The sequence below is a fragment of the Dipodomys merriami genome, unplaced genomic scaffold (genome assembly GCF_024711535.1).
Source record: "Dipodomys merriami isolate MVZ:Mamm:240054 unplaced genomic scaffold, mDipMer1.0.p SCAF_11, whole genome shotgun sequence".
Lineage (NCBI taxonomy): Eukaryota > Metazoa > Chordata > Mammalia > Rodentia > Heteromyidae > Dipodomys > Dipodomys merriami.
Window position 1 is genome coordinate 31,777,612 of NW_027202382.1, and position 25,181 is coordinate 31,802,792.

General features: G+C 40.5%; 1 protein-coding gene across 3 annotated transcripts in view; it reads right to left on the reverse strand.

The window, feature by feature from the left end:
- The window catches only part of Astn2 (astrotactin 2), an 886,217-nt gene that overhangs the window by 171,059 nt on the left and 689,977 nt on the right, over positions 1-25,181 (reverse strand). For all 3 annotated transcript variants that reach the window (XM_070012528.1, XM_070012521.1, XM_070012512.1), the window contains one exon: positions 18,576-18,841. In XM_070012528.1, the coding sequence (XP_069868629.1) occupies positions 18,576-18,841 (266 nt within the window). The remainder of the gene's footprint in view (positions 1-18,575; positions 18,842-25,181) is intronic.

A 25,181-nucleotide genomic window follows, 5' to 3' on the forward strand; every position in this document is an offset into this window, starting at 1 on the left:
TGGGAAGGGAGGTGAAGGGTAAACAAAGGAGGAGGTTGCAATGCTTGGTAAGAAATGTATGCATTATCCTGCCCATGTAATTGTAACCCCTCTGTACAGTATGTTCACAAATAAAATTAAAAAAAAAAAGATATAACCCAAAGCAGGCACCAGACCAATGTGTGTTACGACCAAAACAAGCACTGAATGGAGAAGTGGTAAAGTCTGAGGAATAAGACTGGGATCTCCTTGGATGTCTAATCTATGTGATCTAAGAAGACACACTCAGTCATCAGGGTGATAGCTTGTGCTGACATTGTTCTAAACTATCTCCAGACCATTTGTCCTCCCTGTCACTGAGCTGATAGCATTTGTGAAAGTGATGAATAGCAGACCAATTATGAGCAATAGGAAACATCAGTTATAACTCCAGGGAGAAGAAGCAGCCATATCAGTAGCCTCATCCATCTCACTGAGTCATCTTCTCAAGGCATCTTGCCCTGTGACCTTGAACTGCCAAGGGCTTCTTAGTTTTGAACAAATCCAAGTTCTTGAGAGAGGATGGCTCCTCCTTCTAGCCTGCCTCCCACAAAGCAATGTTCCTGGCCCATTAAATCCTGGAAGAGTAAAGCTGGAAGGAGCTCACATACTTTTCCTAAGGGAAGCCTTTAGCCAAGGATCACAGCCCCACCCAAGAGACAAGACCTGTCTTCTAAGGCCTGGTATCCTCTGATGGATAAGAACTCCCCTCATTTGTGGTAAGAAGATCTGGACATGAGAGGCAACAGTAAGGAAGGCTCAAAGTGGAGGAGTTGTCCAAGACTGTGGAGTTTATGTGGCTAAATGTTGGCTTAAGTTAATGGCAGGTTCCTGAATAAAGAACTGCAAATTTCCCTTATGTGGTCACTGGTGATCTCATTTTTCCAGTATGCCCTTATTCCCAGAAGGAACATCTAAGGGAGCTCCATCTCGATGGAGCTTTCATGCTTGGGACTGAATGGAAGTGAGGGAAGAAAACTCTGAGGATGGGAAGGGACACACTAAGACTAGACCCACATTGAACTTGCCTTAACTTTGGGAGACAACTTGAAAATTTGGGTGAGGAAGTTTATGAGATTCCTATTAGATGAACCATAAATCTCTTTGTATCTGTCTCTTTAGATAATCTAGGTGATATACATATAGATGATATATAGATAGATATATAGATAGATAGATAGATAGATAGATAGATAGATAGATAGATAGATAGATAGATAGATAGATAGATAGATATACTTAAATTTGAACATGAGGCCTTGTGTTTGCAAGGCAACTTCTCTGCCACTTGAGCCATACCTTCAGCCTTTGTTGAAGACTAGCCCAGGGCTAGTCTTGGATCATGAGCATCCTACCTGTTCTTCCCACATAGCTGGTATTATAGGTATGAGCCATCACTCCTGGCTTATTCTCTAAGACAGGATCTTGCTAACTTTTTTTCTTGCCCAGGCTGCGCTCAAACCATACCTCTGCCTCCTAAGAAGCTAAGATTATAAGTGTGAGACACCACACCTAGACTCCTCGTGACCATATTTCCCTTCTGGAACATTGAATTCTGAGACATATACGCCATTTTTCCCAGAATAAGATATAACACAAACAGTAGAAAGGGGGTTAGGAGGGTAGTCATTGGAATCATAAAGTTAGTAGCAGTTACTTCTGCTCTGCTTGTTAAAATGCTTTACTTTCTGCATGTTAAATAGGCCATGTTAATATCTATCGCAATAGGAAATGTTATAAACATATTCATAAAGTACCCAAGATGATGCCAGGTCAAAGCACATTTCTATGCAAATACACATATCTAATAATTAAATAAATACTGAATGTTCTTTATATTTAAAAAAATCAATGAATACAATAGTAAAAACTGACACATTATTTAAAAAAAGTATTTTAGTCATAGCTATGCTCACAATCATTTTTATTCTTTTTAATTTTTTTTCAGTTGGAAAAAAATGTCAATGGAATCACTATCAGAGATCCTACTTTTGCCTTTGAGAAGAATGACCTCCTTTGTCTCTATGAACTAGCTGCCTGTCTTTTACCTGAATCAGTAGGTTCATGAAAGAAAGTTATTGTACACTCATTCTGTGCTGTATATACTCATCAGGAAGATGATCAGAAGCAAAAGCAGGTGACAGAAGGAGAAAAAGGAAAAGGGCAGGGAAGATGGAGAAAGAAAAGGAAGGGGGTAAATAGCTGTAACTAATATTGATCAAATGTTTAATCATATGAGACATTCAGTACATACTTTGTTATATTGTTTAAGCTAACAATTATTTTATTAAATACTAAATTAAATACTATTATCATTCCCATGGCAATTTTTAGAAATCAAATTCTATCCTTATACTAAATATGAACTTAGACCTAGGTCTATCCAATTTGTATACTACCTTTTCTTTCTATCTATCTATATCTTATTTATCTAGAGCTACCCTTGTAAAGCTGATCATTTTATCCCATCATAAATCAATGAAGGAGTTCTTTCATGGACTAAAAACCAGGATAACTAAGATAAAACTGAGTCTGCTATGGTTTAACAATGGTGAACCACCCTCAAAAAAATTCCTATTGAATATCACTTTCCCAATGCAATCATTTTAAGAGGTGTGGGCTGTTGGGCACAGTGGCAGGAGAATTGTAAATCTGAGGCCTGCCTGGGCTTTGTAGTGAGACCATCTTTCATGAGGAAACTAAAATGTGGTATGTCTCTTAAAAGGTGATAAATTTACCAGGCTTTCTTGTGAATGAAAGTATTGCCTTTATAATAGTAGGGCTGCCCTCTTCCCCCCCCCCCCCACCTGCCCTATGCTGACCTAGCTCCTTGCCTCCAGAGAACACAACAAAGTGCTATCTTGGAAACAGAGATAGCCCTCCACAGACACCATTCCTGTCTGTACCTCAATTTTGAAATTCCTAAACCTCTCAGGACCATGAGAAAATGAATCTTTCTCCTTTATGAATTCTATTTTTTTTTTTTTGGTGGGTCGTGGGCCTTGAACTCTGGGCCTGGGCGCTACCCCTCAGCTCTTCAGCTCAAGGTGAACTCTCTACCATACCACTTGAGCTACAGCCACTTCTGGTTTAAGGGTGGTTTATTGGAGATAGGAGTCTCACGGTCTTTCCTGCACGGACTGGCTTTGAATCGTGATCCTCAGATCTCAGCCTCCTGAGTAGCTAGGATTACAGGCGTGAGCCACCAGCGCCCGGCTAATCTTTCTCCTTTATAAGTGGTCTCATCTCAGGTATTTAAGCATGCCAGCACAAATGGGCTAAGATAGAATGTAAGGTAAGAGTAAAAGTCCAAGTGAGATCTATGTCTTGTCAGGTACCGGAAAGACCATCAGTCAAAAGTAGGGGAGAGGACTTTATTGATCACCTTCTATGTATCAACCATTGCTGTTAACCAAACTACATGGCTATGTAATTGGCAAAGCTAATTCTATAAGGAGCATTACTAATTCTGTTTTGCTAATGATAAAAAAAAAAACATTAGAAACTGAAATGTTTAACTATGCCTACAGACACACCGGGATTTTGTGGCAATCTGTTTTTCTGATCCTTGTCTGTCAGTAAATCAATAGCTAACACTTGATCAGTAGATGGTTGATTGACAGCAACAGATTAAATTTTTTTTTAAAAGCTGGGCACTGGTGACTCACACATGTAATCCTTCCTAGCTACTCAGGAAGCTGAGATCTAAGGATTGCAGGTCAAAGCCAGCTTAGGCAGGAAAGTCCCTGAGACTCTTGTCTCCAATTAACCCCCAGAAAACTGAAAGTAGCCCTGTAGCTCAGTGGCAGAGCACCAGCTTTGAGTGAAAAAACTCAGAGACAGTGCCCAGGCCCTGAGTTCAAGCCCCATGACTGACTAGGTAGAAAATGTGCGAGAAAATATTGTGAGTCATCATAAGGAGGCTCTTGAACTAAGAAAACTGGTTAGTAGGAGTTGCTAAATAGCCATTTCTGGGAGTATTCAAACACAAGCTCTTGCAAGACAGCAGATAAGAATCAAGCCCTTCCTTATGTGCATTTTTGTGAACATAGAATAACACAATGTAGAGCAGAAAGATAGTCAAGAGAAAAAAGAGAGAAGGAAAAGAAAAACAAGTTCTTGTCCTTGTGTAACGTGTTATGTTGCAGGCACAAGGCTCAGCATGGTATTACCCAACCCCTTTAATACAGTAACCTCAGAAATTATGAATTATTCTTACTAACTTCACAACATAACATCTGAGAGAATTAAGTCCCAGAGTCCCTTGCCAAAAGTCACATGGGGAAAAAGGGAACAACCAGAATGTGATGACAGATTTGACCTGCATTAAAGATGAACAAACTCTGACCTACTAGAGTAGAAAGCTTAAAGTTCTTCCATTTTAACTTGGTATATAAGTACATTAGTACTGGTTTGGGATGGATTACCAGATAATAATAAAATTTTAAAATTCAGGTCCTGGTGACTCTCACCTCTAATCCTAACTACTCAGGAGGCTGAGAGCAAAAGAATCATGGATTTTGGAATGTATGTGACTAAAGAAACCTCTGCTATGGGCCTCACTGATTCAGGAAGACTGGAATAATTGACTCTTAGTGGGTGAAGAGAGAGGATGATACAAGCACTTGGTCAGTGAGCACATTTCTGTGATGTGCCTTGTAGTCATAAGGAAACTCTAAGAACCTGTGTTTGTGAAGGAGCTGTAAGACTGAATTAAAGTCCTTATCCTAGGGGGGGAAAAAAGAATCATGGATTAAGGCCAGTCTAGGCCTTAGACATAAAATAATGGGCAAAAAACATGGTTAGAGGAGTGACTCAAGTTGTAGAGTGTCAGCCTACCAAGTACAAGACCCTGAGCTCAAACCTTAGAAAGTTTGAGCAAGCCCTTAGACTTAAGTATCAATATATAATAAATGCATGCCAGAAAAGCATGTTTAAATGGCACAATGGAAATGCAATTGGAGAATCCAGACTGTGGGAAATTCTAATGAAGAAATAGCTCAATTTCATTGTGATATCTCCCAATAAATATAGAGGGATGGAGGGGAAGGATAGATAGAGACAGAAACAGAGAGATAATGTGCAGATCAAAAGAGATTCACTTAACTACCAGACACTCATTTAAGTCTTATTTTAATCCCAGCTTGAATAAACTCATTGGAATGAAAGATATAGCACAATCTGGTAACATGTAAATCTGGGAAACTTGGTAGTGGTATTGAGGCTACTTTTTGTGTTTATCTTGTAGAGATGTAGAATTTAAAGTGATGTATAGAATTGCCCCATGTTTGAGATGTTTTATAAAATACCAGAACAAGGGGAAAGCAGATGAAAGAACAAGTGATGTAGCCTTGGGCTGAACTGATCATTACTGAAAGTCAAGAATCAGATCGGTACATGGAGGTTATCTTTCAATCCATTACATTTCTCCAAAGAAAATTAGTTTCAGAGTGGGTAGAAGATCCTGAAATTTGACAGTGTTCACATCAAATGACATCATTTTAAGACAAAGCTAAAAATAAGGGGGAAAATGCATGGTTCAAGAGGAAGCTCCATTCTTTATGGTATTCTCCTCATCTCAGGAGAATAAGTTTAAGGTCCAGAAACCTTCTCCTCCAGGATGCTAAGGATAATATGACTGTTGACCAGACAGGACACTGCACAGACTGGCCATTTGTGGATTGATACACACACACACACACACACACACACACACACACACACACACACACACACACACACACACACACACACACACACACACACACACACACACACACACACACACACACACACACACACACACACACACACACACACCACAGTTTTCAACTATACATGCCTGGTGAGTTGCGGCACATCTGGAATGAGTTATTTTTTTTTCTACTTAGATTAAAAAGAAATAGATAGATTAAAAAGAAATAGAGAGAGTTTAGACTGTTGGTGAATTCTTGCTGGCCCCTTAACATTGCTGCTGATTGAAGCTGTCTAATGACCCAAAAGAGCCCCCTATGAACAAGGCTAAGCTCTAGCATGATGGAGCCTACAGTGTGCTCTGTTCCTAGGAGCCCAGCACTGTCCTGATTGGGGCAGTCTCTGGATGACACTCTTAGATTAATGATGAAAGTGTGATAAATGAATAGACATGGGGACAGCTGGAAAAGGGATTCTGGCTCTGGCATGTGCTAGCCTTGGGGGCCTTAGGGGGTGATAGTTTACACTCTCTAAGCCTAAGTTTCCTTATCTATAAGAGGATGACAATCATTGCTACCTTCATAGCCCTTTGAGAGTATTATAGGAGAGATTATATATAAAAACACCAGGTAAGGATAACAGTGCACATATCTGGGCTTCCTTTTGATCTTCATTCATTTATATACCTATTGAATTTCTATTATACATCAAGAAGTATATTATAATAGGAAGAAGGGAGGGAGGGAGAAAAGGAAGGAAAACTGCACTAACAAAGTCTGTTTAACAGAATAAAGCATAGTGTTTCTAGAGATGAAAGATCACTGTGAGAAGAGCACAGAAATAAAGAAGAAAGGAGTCTGAGATGAGTTTTAAAAAAATTAGAAGGGCCCACTTCAAGCAGCCCTTTGTAAATCACGGAATGCCATTGGTCTTCATTCCTAAGAGCAATCAGAAGCCAATAAACAATGTGTTTGTTGATTTGTTTTACTATTTTACTGGGTGGGGATTAGGAAAGTCAACTACTTCTTCTAATCTATCTCAACTTGTTTCTGTTGGTGTGGGCCACTTCCTGTCCATCATGGTGCATTCTTGTATTAGGCAAGTGCTCTACTGTTGTAAGGTAAATCATCCCAGAAGCCACACTTTATTTTATTTTTATTTTTTTGGATCCGGTCGTGGGGCCTAAACTCTGGGCCTGGGCACTGTCCCTCAGCTCTACAGCTCAAGGCTAGCGCTCTACCACTTGAGCCACAGCGCCACTTCTGGTTTCTTTCTTTATGCTTATGTGGTGCTGGGGAATCGAACCCAGGGTCTCAGGCATGCCAGGCAAGTGCTCTACCACTGAGCCACCTTCCCAGCCCAGAAGCCACACTTTAAAATGTAGAATATTGGAGTCTTTATCATACAGTTAATAGGTTGCAGGCTGCCAGTTGTTGCAAAGGCCTGCAGCATGCAAATACACATAACACAGCCAGGAAACATGCTAAAGAGGAAAGAAATAGTAAAGACAATTCCAACAAGCCAATTCAGCTCCAATGGAGAACTGAATTAGGACACCATGATGACTGGAGACAAGCCAGGAGACAGGACATGGAGACACACCTGCCATGGAGTCCTGGCAGCTAGTCTGGTCTGGGCCTAAATAGTCTGCACAGTGGGCAGATCCTCAGGAAATTCCCAGTTCCAGGCACTGGACTGACAGATTCAGTAGCCTATCAGCCAAAGGCCTGCCCCTGCCTCCAGGGGTTTGGGCATACCCATTACCTGGGAGGCAGATGATGGGAGGGGGCGGGGGTGGTTCTTTCCCCCAGCATGAAGACAAGGTGTCAGACCCTACCATCCACCATGTGGCCAATATGGCACCGGCCAGACCTGGCCTCCTTACTTCATTACCACTTAAACCATTCACCCAGCACTTTTTGCTTTATTTTACAGGTAGATTCCTTCACTTTTGCGTAGATCACATCAAGCTGTTTTCTCCCCATCTCTGCCTCCCTTAAGGCTACAATCACAGGTTACCAACACCATTATCTTCCCTGAGAAATTTTTAAGAAGATAATTGCATAGGATTTGTTCTTTGGTTGTGTGAGAGACGCAGGTCAGAAGGAAAGAAATACATGAAGCATGTCTCCTGAATTTCAGGGTTATAAAAACTAAGACAGAAAACTGTCAGAAGAAAGCAAGGCCTTCCATGGTAGAGTGGTTTGTGATGGGCCCAAATGAGGACATACCACTGTATCTCCACTGAATGACAGGCAGTTCTAGAGTAGATGGGGATGAGTCAATGCAGACAGCAGATGTATGGTAAATTTCAGAAACTGTGACCATTAAGTACAGAAATGGAGAAAGAGAGTTGTTGGAAAAGTTTTAAGTGTCTGTAGTACACATTAAACTTGTATTCATCAAACTTTATTTTAAAAGTTGAAAAGGGATGTGCATCTGATCATATAAAATAATATTTATAAGAAGTGAGCTCCAGAAAATGGAAATGAGGGCTTTTTTTCTTTATTGCTGGTTTTGTTTTCTTTTCTTTTTGTCTTATTTATCTTATTGGGAGAGGAGGGGGCACAGAAACAGAGAGACAAAGGATGAACAAATGCAACAGTGGTTCTCACTGGGCAGAGTAAGGGAAGGTGGGAGACATTGTCCAGAAAGAAATGACTTATGTAACAGTAACCCCTCTATACATCACCTTTATCATAACAATATAAAATAATAAAAAGCTTGAAAAGGAATAGCTAGCATCAAGTACACAGTAAAGTAAGGAAAAGTCAAGTGCTCAAGTCAAAACAGCTCCAATTTGTAGAACTTTGGGGCAAGTGATTTAATTTCTCCAGGGCTCCATTTTCACATTGGGTAATGATAATACACAGAGTGTGAGGTTGACGACAAGGATCAGTGAGCTAAGTACAAAAAGTGCTTTGGCTGAGCTCTTGGCACTATCTCAGTGCTTAGTAAATGCCTGCTATCATCAAAAGGACCACAGAATACATCCTGCCACTTGCTTTCTTCTTACATTTAACAACTTAGTTCAGTGTCCTATAAAAACAATGCTCTACTGTAGGCTGGGCATGGTGGTACATACAAATAATCTCAACACACCAGAGGCTGAAATAGGGAGATGGGTTTGAGGCCAGCCTAAGATTCATAGCAAAACTCTGTGAAAAGAAAAGGAAGAGAGAGAAAAACATAGAAACACACAGAGAGAAGCAGAGAGACAGAGAGAGATGGCAAAAGAAGGAAGGAAGGAAGGAAGGAAGGAAGGAAGGAAGGAAGGAAGGAAGGAAGGAAGGAAGGAAGGAAGGAAGGAAAGAAGGAAGGAAGGAAGGAAGGAAGGAAGGAAGGAAGGAAGGAAGGAAGGAAGGAAGGAAGGAAGGAGAAAGCTATGTTGGCTGGAATAGTAGCTCAAGGAGTAGAACAAAACCATACAAATGTTTGCATTCATTAAGACTGTACTGTACATGTGTGCCTTCCATATCTTACTGGATCTGGTAGTCTGGTCCCAGGAAAGGGCTATGTTTTTCAGTTTCGCAAGTAGGCAAGCCAAGTAGTAAGTTCCTGTTTTGTAATTGACCATGAGTGTGTTGAGTAATGCACGGATTATGTCTCTTTGCTTTCTTTGATCTTCCCTGTTGCCAAGGGTTTCCTGACAGTCTGATTCCTAGCCTGTTAGCCTCATTCTCAGAATGCACCATGATGGACAGGAAGTGTCCCACACCAACAGAAGCGATTTGAGACAGATTAGAAGAAGTACTTGACTTTCCTAATCCCCACCCAAGGAACTTCCCAAAGGAATTTCAAAATGAGAAAGATATGAGCCAGTGTTTTGGTTAGTGGTTTCAAGCCTAGTGTCAGAATTACTTTAGAGAGCTTGGGTAAATGTAGACTCCCTGAGTGTTTAACAAACACTTCTCACATATACCCCCTAGGAAATTCTCATCCTCTTTGAGATGCTCTCCCAAAGTATAGAGATAATCTCTGAACTCCACTAAATATTCTTGCTATCTCTTATTTAGCTATGCTCATTATTTGCATGCAACTTTTTGTTTCTTTCATTCTTTTTTAAAATAATACTTTATTTTATTGTAAAAGTGGTGTACAGAGAGGTTACAGTTATATAAGTAAGATAATGAATACATTCCTTGTGGAACAGTGTTACCTTCTCTCCCTTCCCCCATTCCACTCCCTGCCCCACAAGCTGTAAAGCACATTTCTAACATAGTGTCTTGTGAGTAAAACTCTTGCATTGGTTCATCCTTTGTCCTTTGTCTCACCATTTTGTTATTTTCCTTTGCTTCCCCAAATCAGATAAACATATATACAAGAAACAGGATACCAAAATCAAAAACAGTGACAACAGGGAATAAATGAGAGGAAGAGAAAGAAAGAAAAAAAATTATTTCACACAGCACATTAAAACAACAACAAAACCCTCTTGTTTCTATTAGCATCATCTTATATGGTCATATGTACATAGCTATTGAGCTAGTCTGCTCATCTGCTAGGACTATCCCAGACATATAATAATTATTACAAATGAGGGAAACTATGGAGCCTATGTTTCTTTGGGCCTGGCTTACTTCACTTAATAAGATTTTTTTTCCAAGTCTTTCCATTTCCTTACAAATGGGACAATGCTATTCTTTCTGATGGAAACATAGAATTCCACTGTATATAAATACCACATTTTCTTGATCCATTCATCTACTGAGGGGCATCTGAGTGGTTCCATATCTTAGCTGATAAAGAATGCTGCAATGAACATAGTTGTGCTGGTAGCTTTAGTGTGGCCTTTTTTGTGATCATTTGGGTAAATGCCCAGGAGTGGGATTGATGGATCATAGGAGAGTTCTATGTTTAGTCTTTTGAGGAACCTCTATACTGCTTTCCAAAGTGGTTGAACCAGTTTACATCCCCACCAACAGTGTAGTACTGTTCCTTTTGGCCACATCCCAATCAACATCTGTTGTTATTTGTTTTCTTGATAATGGCTATTCTAACTGGAGTGAGGTGGAATCTCAATGTAGTTTTGATCTGCATTTCTTTTATGACTTTTTCTTTTATAACATCTTCATGTGTCTGTTGGCTATTCTTATGTCCTCTCCAGAGAAGTCTCCTTTTAATTCTTTAGCCCACTTGTTAATGGAGTGGTTGTTTCTTTGAGGAATTTTTTTTGGGGGGAGGGGTAATTTTTTGAACTCTAGGTAACCTACAGCTAGCACTATACTTAATGGTGAAAAGTTAAAAACATTTCCTCTAAAATCAGGAATGAGACAATGATGTCCACTTTCTCCACTCCTCTTCAATATAGTATTGGAATTTCTTTTTTGTTTTGGTTGTTAAATTTGTAAAACTAACCTACTAGTAAACACTGCAAACCATATGCACTCACTTAAATATACAATGATAAACTAAAAATAAACATAACCATGTATTATAAAAACATAATTTCTCATAATAACTACATATTAATACATGGGTTTTACGATGCCACTCTGAGAGCTGTAGCAATGGTAACAGTGATGGTGATGGTAATGGTTGTACCAATGACGGTTTTGACAGTAATGGCGGAAGTTGTGGTAAGGGTTGTGTGTGGTGAGGAAGTTGTGTGTGATGATAGTAGTGATGGTGAGAATGACAGTGAAGAGGTGGAACTTTCCTTTTGGTCCTAAATGTGAACGTGGTAGTGATTACTGGTATGGTGGTGAGGGTGTTGGTGGTAGTGATCCTGGTAGTGGTAATAGAAATGGCCAAAGTTGTTGTGGTGGTAGTATGATGACTCTGATAGTAGTCGTGATGTTACTCAGATTATGTGCGGTAAGAGACACTTTGCTTGTTAACTTCTTTTCAAAGCGTAGTCACTTGGAATTGTCTTAACAAATTTGAGCCAAGAAATGGGAGTGAAGCAGACAAGTCTCTCTGGCACAGAGAAATGATGTGCAGGAAGGTCAGACAACCACAAGAAGACAAAAATTACACATGACTCTTCTGAGCACGGAAGAAAGAGAAAATGCTCACAGGACATCTGAGGACTAGAGAAGAATCACCCAGACCTAGAATATTTTACAATCTGCAAAATGGTAGCAAATAGTCTCTTGATATTTCTGCATGGAGAAAGTTATCATTACTCAAATCACAGGTGAAAAAGGTCAGTCTTGCAGGGACAGAAGTTATTTCTAAGGTCAGATGTCTTGCCTATTCAAATTCACACCAAACACCTCTGTACATTAGTTCTACTATTCAGAAAATAAAGAGGTTTTTCTGTAAAATAAAAAGGACATGATTTTAATATCTCTCTGCTAATAGATGCTTTTATTCCCACTGAGATGGAGTAAATACATGTGTATTTTGCTCCTCAAAATACTAGATTTAAAGAGTAAAACTGACGTTGTGTCTGAACAGAAAACAAATGGCAAATCTTTCAACCTCTTCATGTTTTGTTGACAAGTTAGGTCTGATTGCATTACAGTACAAAGAAGACCTTCAATGAAGTAAGCTTGTCTCTTATCATATAGATAAAAGAAACAGAGATGGATCTAGACAATCAAAATTCACTCAGTACTATACAGCAATCAAGGACTAAGTTTGGTTTAGATTCCTGCTGTTCCAATCCAATTCTCTAGTTCACCCAAAGAAACACTCTGGGTCCTGAGATGGACAAGGACAGATCCTATAATTCTAACTTAAAAATGAGTGACCGAGGTGTCACATAGGTAGTAAATGGCAGAGATGGGATTCAAATCCAACTTCTGGGCTTTTCACAATGACATTCATCTGTCTTTCCTAATTGGAGATTCTCCTTCACCCACAACCAAATTAACAACCAGACATCTTGCACATTGAGGCATCAGTTATCTGAGCCAAGTTCTGTGGCTTTGGACCATGTAAGTGCCATTTAACAGGTGACGGGAGGAGATACAGGCATTAATCAAATTCTCTATCACAGAGGCTTCCCCTCCCACCCCCCGACTTTGCTCTCTAAAAACCACAGCATAAAGTGTAATTATGGGCTCTTTTCCAGCCTAGGCAGAACACAGCATCCTTTCCAATGTGGTTACTGGAATAGACCCAAGGAGACCCAAACCATTCCAGGAGTCAGTGTCCAATGTGCCCCTAGGCCATCTGGAGGTCATCCTGGCTGTCATTCAGAATCAGAGGCCAGAACTGCCCCCACAAACTCAGGCAAGTCACACTCCCACTCTGTGACCATAAAATGGGGTATAGGGGTTCATTCAGTGTTGCATATAACTCAAAGAATTAAGGATTTTCCTATAAAACTCTCATTTACCATTAGAAATTTATAAATGAATGAATTGTTTTAATTCAGGCATAATTCCACCTATGCTATTCTTTGCCCATGAAGTATGAGCTCCTGCCAGATGTCAGTGGCTCACACCTGTAATCCAAGCCACTTATAAGGCTGAGATCTGAGAATCATGGTTCAAAGTCAGCCCAGGCAGGAAATTCCATGAGATTCTTATCTCCGAGTGACCAGTAAAATGCCAGAAGTAGAACTGTGGCTCAAGAAATAGAATGTCCGGGGCTGGGAAGGTGGCTCAGTGGTAGAGTGCTTGCCTTGCATGCCTGAGACCCTGGGTTCGATTCCCCAGCACCACATAAGCAAAAAGAAAAAAGCCAGAAATGGCGCTGTGGCTCAAGTTGTAGAGCGCTAGTCTTGAGCTGAAGAGCTGAGGGACAGCGCCCAGAGTTCAGGCCCCATGACCGGACCCAAAAAAGAAAAAAAAAGAAAAAAAAATAGAATGTCGGCCCTGAGTGAAAAAGCTAAGGTCTTGAATTCAAGCCCTAGTACTTGCACACACACAAAAATAAGCGTTCCAGAAATGTTTAGCAAGTCAGGAAATTCTCTAAGATCTTTCCATTTGCAATCTTCTCTTTTGGGGTCAACTAATAGCCTCTCCCACCATGCAAAATGTAAATCCTGTTCTAAAATATGATGTACTTTGGACATCCACAAAATTAGCAAGTACTACCTGGGAGAAATCAAAGGAAGTAGAGGAAAAGGAAAGGGTATTTTGACAAATATTATTTTATATATGTCAGAGATATGTGTCTGCTAACTTGTTGGCACTATGCATTCCTACCTCATTAGATTTCCATTGCAGCTGGGGCCATGAGAACACATTTCATAGATGTAGAAACAGAGGGCTACAGACATCATTCAGTGCTGCATAATGAATAGAGGATTGAGCTAGGATTCCAACCCAAGACAGTGTAGTACAGATCCTCCACTCTCGGCTTCTATGAAGTCAAAAGTTCTTGTTGAAAACTCAGGTAACAAAATGGACTTTATCTATCTGATTTTTCAAGTTGGAAAATAAGGGCCATGAAATGGGACAGGATTGGCCTAAGACTCGAGTACAAAATGTAGTGTCAAACACTAGATCTTTAACTCCAGTGTTTTATCCATGGCCACATTCTTCAGCACACAGACAGAGTGGAGAGACTGACAAGCTGTGATAGAAGGGATGCCAAAAGTTTAAGGCAATGATGGAAAAGAAAGTGACAGATACCTGGCGCTAGTGGCTTATATCTGTAATCCTAGCAACTCAGGGGGCTGAGATCTGGGAATTATGGTTTGAAGCCAACCCAGTTAGGGAAGTCCATGACACTCTTATCTCCAATAAACTACTAAAAAGAAAAAAAAAGCCAGAAGTAGAGTCATGGCTCAAGTGATCAAGCACTAGCCTTGAGCAAAATAGCTCTGGGATAGCTAACCAGGCCCTGAGTTCAAGCCCAAGGATTGGCACACAAAAAAAATAGGAAGACAAAATAAGAGACTACCTGCATTAGCATCACAAAAGCTTTGCTAGCCATATTCCTGTCTTCAAGTACGGTTTCTAGACCTGGAGTGGACTTCTCTCACACAATCCCACTACAATCCATCTCCCTTAAAGTTATCTAATTTGCATCCCAGATTCTACACTGTCATTTGGTTCAGGACTAGAGACTTAGAAGAAGCCTTTTGCAGTCTGACAGTTCTAACATTTCTTTGCAGGAACAACTAGGAAAAACATGGAAAGAAAAGGTTAGCACCCATGTCTGTGTGTCTGCAAGATTTACCACTATTCTAGGGCTAAACTCCCCCCTCCCCACATACACGCATTGCTACTTTGGCTTTGCCTGACTTCTCCACAGCACTATCTAGCCCTGGTTCAGCCATTGGTTCTTGTTCAGTTCTTCTAATGAGTCGTGTCTGCTCAGTCTTCAGATTTCTGCAGGAGCTGGATCTTTCCCCTGGACTGCTGCTCCTTTTCCTTCTCCAAATCCTTCACATTCACTTTATGCAGCTGGCCCCAAGGACTTAGTTTAAATGTCATTTCCTCAGGGAAGCCGCCTCTGACCCCACAACCCTAAGCTTGTCATTAGTGGTTTTCACAGTCTGACTTTACTTTGTGTGGTCATTTTGTGAATAGTTCTTTTCTCCATAAGTCTTTGAAGTCCATGAAGATAAAGACCATGTAGGAGTACAGGGCTGTAGCTCAGTGGTAGAATTGTATGCCTATCGTTTGTGAGGCTTGGATCTCTGGTATCGTGTTCATGCTCATGCCCATGCACAGGCGCGTGCACACACAGACACACACACAAACACACACACACATACACACACACACACACTCACACACACACACACATTTCCATTTTTCCTAATGCTCATTTCTCAAGGTGCAACACAGTATTTGGAATAGACTAGGTACTCAAAAAAAAAATTAAGCTGGGTGCTGGAGGCTCATGCCTGTAATCCTAGCTACTCAGGTGGCCGAGATCTGAAGATTACTGTTCAAAGTCAGCCCAAGCAGGAAAGTCTGAGACTCTTATCTCCAATAAACTACTCAGAAAAAGCCAAACATGGTAGAGTGCTAGACTTGAGCACAGAGAGGCTCAGGGACAGTGCCAAGGTCCTGAGTTCAAACTCCAGGACCAGCCAAAAAAAAAAAAAAAAAGAAAGGAAGAAAGAAAAGAAAAATATAACATGAATGAAAAGATGACTGAGACTCTAGTTCTCCGAGTCTCTTGCAAGGAGAACAGTGACATCTAGTGACTACATTCATACTTGGTATTCTCTGATATACCAGGGCACATCACTGCAACAGAACTCTGACAAATCTACTACTAAAACTACCACTCAGGCCAGGTGCTGGTAGCTCATGCCTGTAATCCTAGCTACTCAGGAGGTTGAGATCTGAGGATTGCAGGTCAAAGCCAGGCTAGGCAAGAAAGTCCCCTGAGACTCTTAACTATCAAAATCAACTATCAGAAAGCTAGAGATGGAGCTGTGGTTCCAAGTGGTAGAGCACTTGCCTTGAGCACAAAAGCTCAGGGACAGTTCAAGCCCCAGGACTGGTACAAAAAGAAACAAAAACAAACAAACAAACAAAAAGCCTACCAACTTGGAACCTGACTTCCTACACGTTGTTACAGTGTCTTCCCAATTGAAGATTACCATCATTTCCTATGTTTATCATTTCTTGCTTCCTTTCTGTATAAGGTCATATTATGACTATATTTATTCATAATAGGGAATTTTAGGTATGTTTATGTTTATATACCTGCATGTACTATAACTAAAAAAAGAGGAAATAGAAGGAATCTTAATGGGAAGATAGAGTATTGTAGTTCCAGGCCCAACTGTATGCAAAAGTTCATTAGACCCCATCTCAACAGAAAAATCCTGGGCATGGTAACGTGTGTCTAACACATCCTAGCTTCAATGGTGACTATAAATAGGAAGTTCAATGCCTATGACAGCCTGAACAAAATTCAAGACCCTATTTCAAAAATAACCAAAGCAAGAAGGGCTGCAGGCAGGGTTCAAATGGTAGAGCACCTGCCTAGCAAGCATAAAGCCCTAAGTTCAAACAACAATACTGTCAGGGAAAAAAAATAATGGAGAAAGGATAATGTGCTATATAATGTGGTATCCTTTATAAACTATTTCCTTCACTTAATGTTATGTTCATTCATTCCCCACTTGGTGTCATCGTGGATCATTAATTAGGGCTGTTGTAGTATATTCTACTGCATGAGGATCTAATAGTTTATTTAACTGCTCTCTCATTGGTGCTAAGTTGGGTGATTTATAGAGAAGTCCTTCTGTAACACATATTTATTGTAATCCTGTAATCCCTTCAATCTCCAGGTAATCGAGTATATTCAGTATCTCATTATTTTAATAGTAGGACCCAAATTCTCTAAGGCTCATAATATTCTAAAGATCAGGAAATTTCTGACCCCCCTGATCTCATCTGAATCTCTTCTCATCTCTTGGTCTTAGTCATACAGAATATTTAGTTATAGTCATATTCTTTGGTCCTTAGATCATATACCTAACACTTTGCTCACTTCCTTACACCCATTACTGTCTGCCATGAAGTCCTGTCTGACTCCTGACACCTTCTAGCACACAGTAGTGCAAGACATGCTCTATCACATTTGGTCAGTGGTCTGCATCTTTTGGAGGCTCAAAAGATGTAGCAAAGTAGCTCAGAAGGAAGAGACCAAGTAGAAGTGATTACCCATTTCCTTCTTTCTCACTGAAATAGTAATATTCCACATATATTCATATGAATATATGTGGAAGGTGGACCCAAAATATATACACCTATAAAAACACATACAGGGCCACAAGCTGACTAAAGTATGGTATACACAAGGGTGGGCTGTCTATGGTGTAACCCCTTTGAACAATTAACAGATGGTTGAACAAGATGAACACCAGGAGTCTAAACCATGCCTTTACTGAGGAGAGTGGGGTGGAAGAATGGAAAGAGGAATGGTGGGCGAATGCAATCACAATCTCCAAAGTACATATAATGAAAATAGAAACTAGGACACGTGAAGAGCGGGGTGGGGATGCAATAAATGAGAGGGGGAGGCAGTATGGATGACCGGGGTGACGCTGCTCAAGGTGCAATGCACACATCAACGGACATGTTCAATTGAAACCCATTTGTACAACTATGTACAGATAATCATTTTAACGGGTCCTATGAACAGAAGTTTGCAAAGCAATGAGCCAAATAATTCATAATATCCCTTCAAGCCCTGACATGCTGTCATTAAAATGCAGTAGACACAGAAGAGAGAAAAGAAAGATAATTCGTAATTAAGCATGTAAGCAGTCCGACTTTGAGTACATCACTCAACATCGTTCAAGTTTCCTCAGCTATTACATGGGTGTGACACGAGAGTGAGCCATACAGAAATACCCTTTTTATAAGTAACGGACAAATATTAGTAATTTCATACAAATCCACACAACATTCCTAGGTAAACTGTAGATCTAGAAGGCAGACGACATGAGATAATACAACTGTAGACCTGAGGCAGAAACTGCAAGGTTTTCACCAAACCTATGACTTCTCTTCTAGGCACACAGTTAGAATATATTTGCCTGTCTTCATTGTAGTCAGGGGTAGACCATGGTTGGGTTATAATCTATGGACTCATAGTTGAAGTGACATTGGTCTCTTTCTTACTTGGCCTGTCTAAAACATTTTCCTGCAACAGTACATCTTCTTTCTCTTTCCACCATGTCTATGGAAGAAACAGGTCATGAGAGCACCGATGGAGTTATGCACTACCTGTGCCCATCAATCAAAAACATTCACTGGGGACTCTGCACAAACAATAAATCACGTTAAGACATTGAGATTTGAGGATTTGATGGTTATAGCAGCTAGTGTCACTAAGCTCTCTAAGTATTTCAGGACATATCAAGGAATCAATAAATGCCATTGATCACCATGATGCTATTGTTGATGATGATGATGGCGGAGGATAAAGAGTCTACAAGTGAAGGAGGAAGAACAAAGGTCAGTCAGTTTGGGGCTAGGGAAGCTCACCTCCTTGGTGCCATTGTCTTGGATGAGGGTGTAGAGTGGTATCACGCGGTTGATCTCCAGCAGCACTGGTGTGGGGCTCAGTTGCTCCTTGCCAGGCCGGCGGCAAAGGTGGCAGGTAGAGGGACAGCGGCCTTTCTCCTCGCAGTGAATTTCCACACCTGAGATAAGTTGGTCATCTGATAGCATCTGGGCTGTCAGCAGACCTGAGAGGTAGGTGATGAAGGGCATGGACTTGAGCTCTTTCTTGCTGCCCAGCTCTGTGGTTTCTGGAGAGGCACAAAACAAGCAAAGGTGGACAGCTAAATTAGTACTAACCAAGATTCTGGAACCCACAAAAAATGTTCTAAGGCTCTGGAATCTGGTAAGGAAAAAAGACAAAAGAGAGTCAGTCATCCATGGTGTTTTTGGAAAGACAATTGGCCTAAGGGTTTAGGGACCCTAGTGGTCTCTTGTGCTTCCATTTATACTAATTTTACTCAAGCTTCCTGTAGGCCCTCTGCTCTACATGTTTACAATGTTTAGATGGGGCTAAATGACTTTGCAAGCAGACTGCATGAGGTAAATACCCCAACCAGGAATTCCCTTTGTCTATGGTCAACTTAATCTTTCTTTCAACTTCTATTCCAGTTCCATATTTTCCATGAAGCAATACAGCATAAGCTTTGGGTCAATCTAATTTCAATTTAAATCCCTGTTCTGCTTGATATTACCTCTGCAGCCTTGGAAACCAAAGTTCTTTTTAATAATTAAGATACTATAGTCATTAACTCTGTGAAATAAGGGTAATAACACCTAGCAACCAGATACAAATGGTAAACAAGACAGAAGGTAGGATTGTCTGAAATAGAGATGTGTCTCCTACTTTATTCTACACACACACACACACCTGTCCCTTGTTCAAACTTCCTGTTTCATCATGTGGACACTAAGGAGTAATTCATGTCTGCTCCATTCTATGGTGTCTTTCTTGGGCTACACAATTAATATTTTCTATTTCTATGTCTTTGTGTATGTTGTCCTGTCTTTCTCTTCTCGTGTTCCAATTGTTTTTCCAGTTCATCCATCTTCTCTCCCAATTTTACACTCCCTTGGAAGTCTTTTCTCATTTCCTTAGCCCCTCTTTTCTGAATAAATATTTCTACCTCTTAGATCTTCTCTGAAGTACACTTTTCCTTCCCATTGATATCTTCTCTAACATTATTGACTTTAAGGGAGGAAAAAAGGCCACTGGTCAATATTATACATTTTTGAAGACTGGAAGTCATGTCATTTAATCCTTTTGTTGGTCAGAGAGGAAGCTTGTCAAACTCTGGAATGACAAGAGCCAGAATTAATAACCAAGAGATCCCCAAATTCCTTAGTATTCTAGAAATCTTAGAAGCATCCCAGGAACTTCTTACATGGGGCAAGGTGAACCTGTATTCTGGGTTCCAAACCCAGCTTCAAATAGAATAGTTCCATTTTCATTTCTTTAACAGATTGGCCTTCTACAAAACATTTTGTAAAAAGACAAGATTCCACACAGTATTGAGGAAAAGGCAAAAGAGGAAAAATTAGGAAGACAAGAAAGACCACAAACTGGTGAAGGTGGTATCCTCTTTTATTCCTGAAGAACTTGGGGTGGGGACAGCCTGTAGAAATAACACCTCTTTCTCTTCTCCAAGATTCTGAGAAAACAAGATAATGACTCTGATGAAAGCAAAGCCCCTAATGACCTTGGAGCAGACCGGCTCAGGGAACAGGGTCCCTTCCCATGGAGTAAGAGGGATAGCCAACCAATCAGATGAAAGAACAAGAGAAACCTTCTGAGTCTACATCAGACTACTGATTCCCAGACCCCACTTCTTGTTCTCTTACACAGAGAAGTCTGTATCCTCCTCCTCCTCCTTCTCGTCCTCCTCCTCCTTCTCCTCTTCTTTTCCTCCTTCCCCCTTTTTTTCCATCTTCTCTTCTTCCTTCTCTTCTTCTTCCTCCTCCTGCTTCTCCCCTGCCACTTTTCCTTCTCTTCTTCCTTTTCCTTGCTTAGGAAGTCCATGATAAAACCTCGTATGGCATAAGGCCTCTTTCTACATTGAGAGTCCAGCTTGGGAGCTTATACCAATGTGCCAATGGTTAAGAAGCTTTCCCTTGGCATCTTACTCTTACTTTCAAGTAAACTTTGTCTTTGCTCCCAATTCTCTTGCCCCATAATTCTTTATTTGGTCGAAAGGAAGAATCCAAGATGCCTAGATGGTATCCATAACAAAAACCTTAAAGATGCAAAGTAATCTCTATAGTCCAGAAAGTTACACTTGTATTATTCACTGTGTGAATGATGCCCCCAAAGATATGCAATGCACAATCTGAGTGCCAAAAAAGAGGGTACTATACTAAGCAACAGAGCTTGAGCACACAACAGCTTCAACCAAGCCTGGTGAAATCAAGGTAAGATCCTGCTTCAGTAGACATTGGGTACTGAGGTCAGGAAGAAAATGAGAGTTTCTCCTATTCTTGTCCTCAACTTGCAGTGACATGTAGCTGATTTGGAAATGAGCTTGCCAATTAGAAATACAAATAAACTCAGCCTTCATTCATTACTCTCTGGCCCCTGGGGCCTGGGATCTGGGCTCCACCTTTTCTGTCTGGCTGTCAACAAATGCTTATGAGCTTCAGATCAAAGGCTCTGGGGGAGGAAGAGGAGGAGAATTCCAGCTAACCATTCCTTCAGAAGGATTAAAGAAGGATAGTTACTAAGATAAACAAAACAAGGCTGTGAAGAAGGCATCCCAGCAACTGAGGAGATGGAGACAGTCTTCTACACAGACATGTCTAAAGAAGAAAAAGATGATGAGTTTTAGAACTGAAGACCAGAAAGCGTTTTGGAGAACAGTGACTTCAAATTTGGAAGAGAATAGCCATTTGTGGGAAAAGATTGGGAAGAAGTGAGACTGTGAGGATATTAAGAATCTGCCCACACTCTGGCGACAGATCAACAACCAACGGACCACAGGGACAAATTCACTCTACTCCCCACCATTGTAAATAAAGTTTTATTGGAATATAGCCAGTCCTGTCCATGTGTTATGTATGACCAGAACAGTAGAAACCAGGAGTTACAATGAAGATCCGTTTACACAGAAAGGCTAGATTTTTGTGAAAAAAAAATGTCGTGACCCCTGTATTAACTCTAGTTGACAGGAGGAGGAAACAGTTTCAGATTGAGGACCCATCTGTGATCACACAGGAATATGGCAAAAGCATGAGTTAAAAGGTAAAATTTTTTAATTAAATTTACTATCAATATACTTGGAGTATCAATCGCCAAGGAGAAATAATAGAGTAGAAAGATTTTTCTCTAAAAACAACAAAATATCTAATGTATTGAAAGAACACACTTTAAAAAATACCGATCTAGTATGAACTACCATATTTTAAACAAGAATAAGTTGTTTCCAAAAGAGAGGAAATGACTTTCTAAGACCAAAGACTGAGCTAGCAACTCTTTCAGCCCAGGACCCAGTCTTCTGATGAGCAGCTATGGTAGTATATTTCAAAACATACAGACAGAATGGCCTGCATAGCACTTTGACATATGTATACTCATTTAACTGGGAAGAAATGTAACCTGATACTGGGTTTAAAATTTCTGACATTGGGCCACATGCCTATAATCCTAGCTACTCAGGAAGCTAAGATCTGAAGATCATGATTCAAAGCCAGTCTGGGCAGGAAAGTCCGTGAGACTCTATCTCCAATTAATTAACAAAAAAAGCTGGAAGTGAAGCTCTGGCTCAAGTGGTAGAGTACTAGCTTGGAGCCAAAAATCTTAGAGACAGAACCCAGCCCTGAGTTCAAGCCCCAGGACCAAAAAACAAAAAATCCATTGATCAAGCAAATATCCATAGGTTTTGGGTTAGATATTGCATCCATTTAGCAACACAATAATCTCTGGTTCTGCTCTGCTTCTAATAAATCTGAAGGGTTTCCAACCTATCATCCCAGTTAAGTGGGGTTAAAAGCTCTAAGGAGAGTTCTAATAGTATAATTCTCTTTTTAAACTATTTTATTGTAAAGGTGATGTATAAAGGGGTTAAAGTTACATAACTAGGTAATGAGTACATTTCTTTGTGAACAGTGTTACCCTCTCCCCCATTTTCTCCATTCCCCACCCGGCGACTCTCCTCCTCCCAAGTTATAAAGTTCATTTCCAATATAGGGTCTAGTGACTCTCACTGTTACATTGGTTCATCCTTTGTCCCACCAAATAGTATAATTCTTTAGGAAGACTAAATCAAAGCCCAACAAAACAAGTACCAGGAAATGGGTATCTGCAAGAGGGGAAGGTACAGCCATAGGGGAAAAGGTAGAAAAATGAAAGGGGGAAAGTTGGAAGAATAAAGGCAAGAATTCGTCATAAATACCACAGAATTGAGAAAAATAAGGGAAGGGGTGTATCAACTGGAAGTGAAGATGCACTATATACATACATTGTTATGTTAAATGGCCAAAAAAATTCAATATATAACCTGAAAACTAAGAAAAGTGAAGGAAGGGATGGGATGGAGAGATAAACAAGAATGTTGAAAAGGACAATATTGATGAAGATGCACTACATTCATAAACTGCTTTGTTGAATGGCAACCCCTTTATAAAACTGCTTAAAGATACTAAAGCTGGGTGCTGGTAGCTCATGCCTGTAATACTAGCTACTCAGAAGGCTGAGATTTGAAAATTGCAATTCAAAGCCAGCCAGAGGAGGAAAGTCTATAAGACTCTTTTCTCCAATGAACCACTCAGGAAAACAGAAGTGGTGCTGTGGCTCAAGTGGTAGAGCGCTAGCCCTGAGCTGAATTGCTGAGGGACAATGCCTAGGCCCAGAGTTCAAGCCCCAGGACAGACAAAAATAAATAAAGATACTAAAAACTTTTTTTATAGAAAGTTCATAGCCCTGACTAAAAACTCAATAACAGCAGCAGTATAGAATTAACAGTTGAACTGAAGGGCTAATTCTGCAAAAGGAGGGTACTTGGCAATCATCCAGTCCCATACTTCTACTTCACAAATATAGAACCTGAGACTAAAATAGGGAGAAAGACTTACCTGAAAAGTCCCATGCACATGTGTTAGCCATGATTCTTAAAAGTGCATCATGCATACAAGGCACCAATGGCTTATTTCTGTAATCCTAGCTACTTAGGAGGCTGAGATCTAAGGATCATGGTTCAAAGCCAGCCTGGGCAGAAAAGTCCATGAGACTCTTATCTCCACTAGACTACTTAGAAAAAGCCAGAAATGGCACTGTGCCTCAAGTGGTAGAGTGCTAGCTTTGAGCACAAAATGGCTCAGGACCAGCACCCAGGTCCTGAGTACAAGCCCCAGGATCAGAAAAAAAAAAAGTGCATCATACATAACTTTATGATGTGGATGAGAGTCACAGCAGGGAAAATAGTTAACTATAGGATTAATTGTTCATTATTTTTTATGAGCATTACAATTACATAAGCTAAGTTTCTGATGGTGCCCCTCCCTGTGGCTAAAGCCATCTCAAAAGGTAAATCCTAGAGCCATCTCCTGCTTACAACTCTTCACCATGCTTAAGGTAAAGATCAAAACTTTGAAGGTGGTTCAGGGACAATGTGGAATCCAGACAACCCACAGCTTCTTTAGTCTGATGTCTTACCCTGTCCCACCTATTTCTCCTATTTTGAGCTACAATGACCTTTCGTTGCTTGTATACACCCCGTGTCTTTCTCAGACCTGCCACATGCTCTTCTCTTTGTAGAAAGTTTCCTTCCCTTATTCCCTGACTTCTCCTTAACCAACTTTCCACTCATCTTTCAGATCCAGTAAGAGTCAAAAGTCCTTAGAAAAGACTTCCTTGAACTTCCCACATCACCGATGGATATTAAGGTTTCTTGCTACAGATCTTAGACAGCATCCTGATCTCTGTACATCACCCAAGCGATGTATCAGTTTTGCTGATCTCCCTATCCACCTGATGCTGACTTTAAAACTCTCTGCAATAAATGTAGGCTGTAAATAGAATATGCATATACTCCTGGAACAATGTGATATGCCCAAAGGATTGGTGAATCTAAGAACCAGGATCTGGAAACTGCACGCATGCCAACCACCAAGGCTCATCATCATCAAGACCCAACCTCTTCCTAAAGTAAAACGAGTGTTCTTCCTTGAAAGGTCAGCGTAGGAAGAGCTGATCAATTTTCCATCCGTGCTGACCTCGACGCCTACAATGTAGGCCCTTGCCTTTGAGTGAGTGAGAGAGGTGGGTTAAAACAGGCCTGTCTTTAGCAGGCCAAGGATAAAGAGCATTTTTGAAGAGACTTATCCTCTGTTCACATTTCCCATCCCTCTGAACAATGCTTCCAAAATAGAATCATGTCTGGTTTCAAGCCCAACTCAGTTCCAATGACACTACAACCCATTCATTTGAGAACCTGCCAACTGAACTCTCTTTTTTCTCCTCCCAAATCCCCGCTGGGTATTATTTTGCTGCCACCAAAAAAAAAAAAAAAAAAAAAAAAAAAAAAAAACCCTCAGTTGAAGTGACAACTCCTTGTTGGGAGGGCAGCCAGGGCTTTTCGGCAGGAGGTGATGGCATTGCTT